This window comes from Lolium rigidum, chromosome 3, assembly GCF_022539505.1.
Source record: "Lolium rigidum isolate FL_2022 chromosome 3, APGP_CSIRO_Lrig_0.1, whole genome shotgun sequence".
NCBI lineage: Eukaryota > Viridiplantae > Streptophyta > Magnoliopsida > Poales > Poaceae > Lolium > Lolium rigidum.
The window spans coordinates 358,118,143-358,121,664 of NC_061510.1; the positions used below are offsets into that span (position 1 = coordinate 358,118,143).

Genomic DNA, 3,522 nt, shown 5'->3' on the forward strand with positions numbered 1-3,522 from the left:
CCATTTCAAATGGATTACGGTAGAGTTGAAATGTTCACAAATGCTCTAGGATCCAGATTAGCTAGACCAGAAACTTTCACTAATGCTAACACTGGGATCAAGAGAGCATTCGGTGCAAAGGCACACAACATCACTCTGAAGTGTTCACAAATGCTCTAGGATCCAAATTAACTACACAAGTTATTTTGATTGATGCATAGCAAAACCATTGTGCAACACTGGGATCAAGACACTTTCATATTATTCACTTAACAAGATACAGATGACACATGACAAATCAGAACACAATTTCTCTAGTAGCCTCATCAGGCATCTGATTAAATTTGAATGAACCGAACATATGTGTCCAAAATCACAAGTGAGAAGCACAAGTAGCAATAGATATTACAGTCTTTGTGAATAGATAGAAGAAATCGGTAACCGATAGGCCAGCTGAAAACTTTGTCCACGCTAATGAAGAAACAGCAACAAAAAGAAGAGAGAAACGAAGCAGGAGGGTTGCGATAAAGGCTCCCCATGGCTTTCATTCTTGGGTCCGGAGAATTAGAAGCATTTCCTGTGCACAATGGATGGGCCAGACTCGTCGTACTCAGCCTTTGCAATCCACATCTGCAACAAGAGAACAAGCAACATTGTAAGCAAAAGCAATCACAAACTCATGAAATGAGCACAGTACAATGCTGCTGCAAAAGGTTTATTTACCTGCTGGAAGGTGCTGAGTGATGCCAAGATGGATCCTCCGATCCAGACACTGTACTTCCTTTCAGGGGGAGCAACAACCTTAATCTTCATGCTGCTAGGAGCCAAGGCAGTGATCTCCTTGCTCATCCTATCAGCAATGCCAGGGAACATAGTGGTACCACCACTAAGAACAATGTTGCCGTATAGATCCTTCCTGATATCCACGTCGCACTTCATGATGGAGTTGTAGGTGGTCTCGTGGATACCTGCAGCTTCCATCCCAATGAAGGAAGGCTGGAAGAGGACCTCAGGGCAACGGAACCGCTCAGCACCGATGGTGATGACCTGGCCGTCAGGAAGCTCGTAGCTCTTCTCCACAGAAGAGCTGGTCTTGGAGGTCTCCATCTCCTGGTCGTAGTCCAGGGCAATGTAGGACAGCTTCTCCTTCATGTCCCTGACAATTTCCCGCTCGGCCGTGGTGGTGAACGAGTATCCACGCTCAGTGAGGATCTTCATGAGGTAGTCGGTGAGATCACGACCAGCCAAGTCGAGACGGAGGATAGCGTGGGGAAGAGCATATCCTTCGTAGATGGGGACAGTGTGGCTGACACCATCACCAGAATCGAGCACAATACCTGAGAAGTTGAAGAGGGTGTGTTAAGTTATTATATTGATAGGTGAAACAAACCACAGCATTATGTCAAGAGTGGCAATCTAGAGGATGAGATGAGCATGTTCCCACAGAAGTCTCATGTAACACATGTGAAACCAGGTTCAGTTTAACATTATGTACTACTACATGGCATACAGCAAAATTAGTGCTGGCTCAAAGTAAGTTAAACACGACTTACAAACTAATAAATTCACCTATAAGCATGCAGATTTTCCAGATTGGTAATTCTAAAGGCTACAGTTGAATATGGAGTAAGATCAACCATGGTTAATAAATATTTACCACATGGCATCTAGTACAAATTAATCTCAAGATAAGTTGAGGCATTGACAAAAATTAATCCCATCTACATGTAAGCATGCTGCTATAAATTTGAGGAGGAATCCTAATAATAAATCTAAAAAGGCTATAGTAGTAGCTCAAAAAGAAGAGAAGAAGTAGCTGACCTGTGGTACGACCACTGGCGTAGAGGGAGAGCACGGCCTGGATGGCGACGTACATGGCGGGGGTGTTGAAGGTCTCGAACATGATCTGCGTCATCTTCTCCCTGTTGGCCTTGGGGTTGAGCGGCGCCTCCGTGAGCAGCACTGGGTGCTCCTCGGGGGCGACACGCAGCTCGTTGTAGAAGGTGTGATGCCAGATCTTCTCCATGTCGTCCCAGTTGCTGACGATCCCGTGCTCGATGGGGTACTTGAGCGTGAGGATACCCCTCTTGGACTGCGCCTCGTCGCCCACGTAGGCGTCCTTCTGCCCCATCCCGACCATGACCCCCGTGTGGCGCGGGCGGCCCACTATGCTCGGGAAGACGGCCCTGGGCGCGTCGTCTCCGGCGAACCCGGCCTGCGAGGGAGGATGTTAGAAAGAGCGCTCTACATTTGCAGATGAAGGTTGCGGGATGTGTGTGGGGTGGAGGGGGGTTAGAGAGGGCACGGTATTTGATATGGACAGATGTTGAGGTGGGATGGGGGTGGCTTTACCTTGACCATACCGGTTCCATTGTCGCAGACGAGGGGCTGGATGTCCTCGGCGTCAGCCATTTTTCACCTGCAGGGAAAGCTCGCGCCAAGGCACAAAGTCAATCGAAGGAATGCAGGGTGCCGGCGAGGCTAAATCTAGCACATCTAAATAATAACTCTCTAGATGATGATGAGACAACGAATTGACCGAAGCTAAAAACAAGTTAGGAGAAGACCAGCGCACAGATCGGACCATTTCGGCATCCGAAACGGTCGCCGGTTTTTCTAGATCGCACGCCCAAAATGCGGGCGCGGATCGCAGATCTAGAATCCGCGGCTACATCAGCAACAAAAACAACTAGAGCGGGCGCTCCCATTCCCCGAGATCCGGTCGGATCCGCGTCGGGAACGGGGGGAAACGGGCGCCGCGAGATGGCGAGATCAGATCGGCCTAACGCCCCGCGGGACGCAGGGGAGCGAGCAATGCGGGGCAGATCTACGGCGGGGCGGATCGAGGCGGAGAGGGATGGTTACCGGGATCCGGAGGCGGGGCAGCAGCGCTCCTGGGTGCTGCGACGACGGGGCGTAGGAGGAGGGAGGCGAGTTTGAGCGGTAGGGTTGGGGTGGGGAGGACGGGGAGGGGGTATGTATAGCGGGGCGACCTGGGCGTTTTGGGAGGGACGGCCGCACTCGGCGGCCCGGCTGGCTCTCCCGGCCCCACGACCCGGTGCCAGCGTTTCTTTGTTTTTCCTGCGGGGTGTGGCCTCCCTCGCCTCGCCTCGCCTATCTGACGGACGACGTGCGCCCCGTGCTTGTGCGTGCGGACAACTCATGCTCACGCCGCGGCACGGCGTGGGGTGTTGGCTGGCGCTGGCAGCCTGGAGGGCCGGACTTGGGGATCATCATGGGGCTACGGTTCATACGAGTATTTTCCTACTTGATAGACGCGCTTTTGGGATTCGTAGGATTATGAAAATATAAATAATCAAGAAAAAAATACTCCCTTCGATTTAAATTAGTTGACTTAATTTTATCTACCGATCGTGTATGTTAACTAGATACATCAATTAATATTAACTTTTTTGCCGAAAAGAGGATGAGATCTCAACCTATACATCCAACAATGGGTGAACCTCACGGTAACAGGGCCTTATGTCTGTAGAATACCGAAATCACACCATTAGCAACTAGTCGGAAACAACCATACCTGAG

General features: G+C 50.4%; 1 protein-coding gene across 1 annotated transcript; it reads right to left on the minus strand.

The window, feature by feature from the left end:
- Nucleotides 1-219: 219 nt before the first annotated feature.
- On the minus strand, nt 220-2,920 carry LOC124704128 (actin-1). Its single transcript, XM_047236366.1, has 5 exons — nt 2,845-2,920; nt 2,332-2,398; nt 1,801-2,194; nt 703-1,316; nt 220-609 (listed from the first exon to the last, which is right to left on the minus strand). The coding sequence occupies exons 2-5, from the start codon at nt 2,389-2,391 to the stop codon at nt 544-546; spliced, it is 1,134 nt and encodes a 377-aa protein (XP_047092322.1). The 5' UTR covers nt 2,392-2,398; nt 2,845-2,920; the 3' UTR covers nt 220-543.
- Between the last annotated feature and the right edge of the window lie 602 nt (nt 2,921-3,522).

What these genes read in the sequence shown, in the direction of transcription:
- LOC124704128 (XM_047236366.1), bottom strand. Translation starts at nt 2,391, where the DNA reads ATGGCTGACGCCGAGGACATCCAGCCCCTCGTCTGCGACAATGGAACC. An exon ending in ATGGAACCGGTATGGTCAAG is followed by an intron (nt 2,195 to 2,331) that starts GTAAAGCCACCC and finishes CCTCCCTCGCAG; the next exon opens with GCCGGGTTCGCCGGAGACGA. An exon ending in CGCCAGTGGTCGTACCACAG is followed by an intron (nt 1,317 to 1,800) that starts GTCAGCTACTTC and finishes TCAACTTCTCAG; the next exon opens with GTATTGTGCTCGATTCTGGT.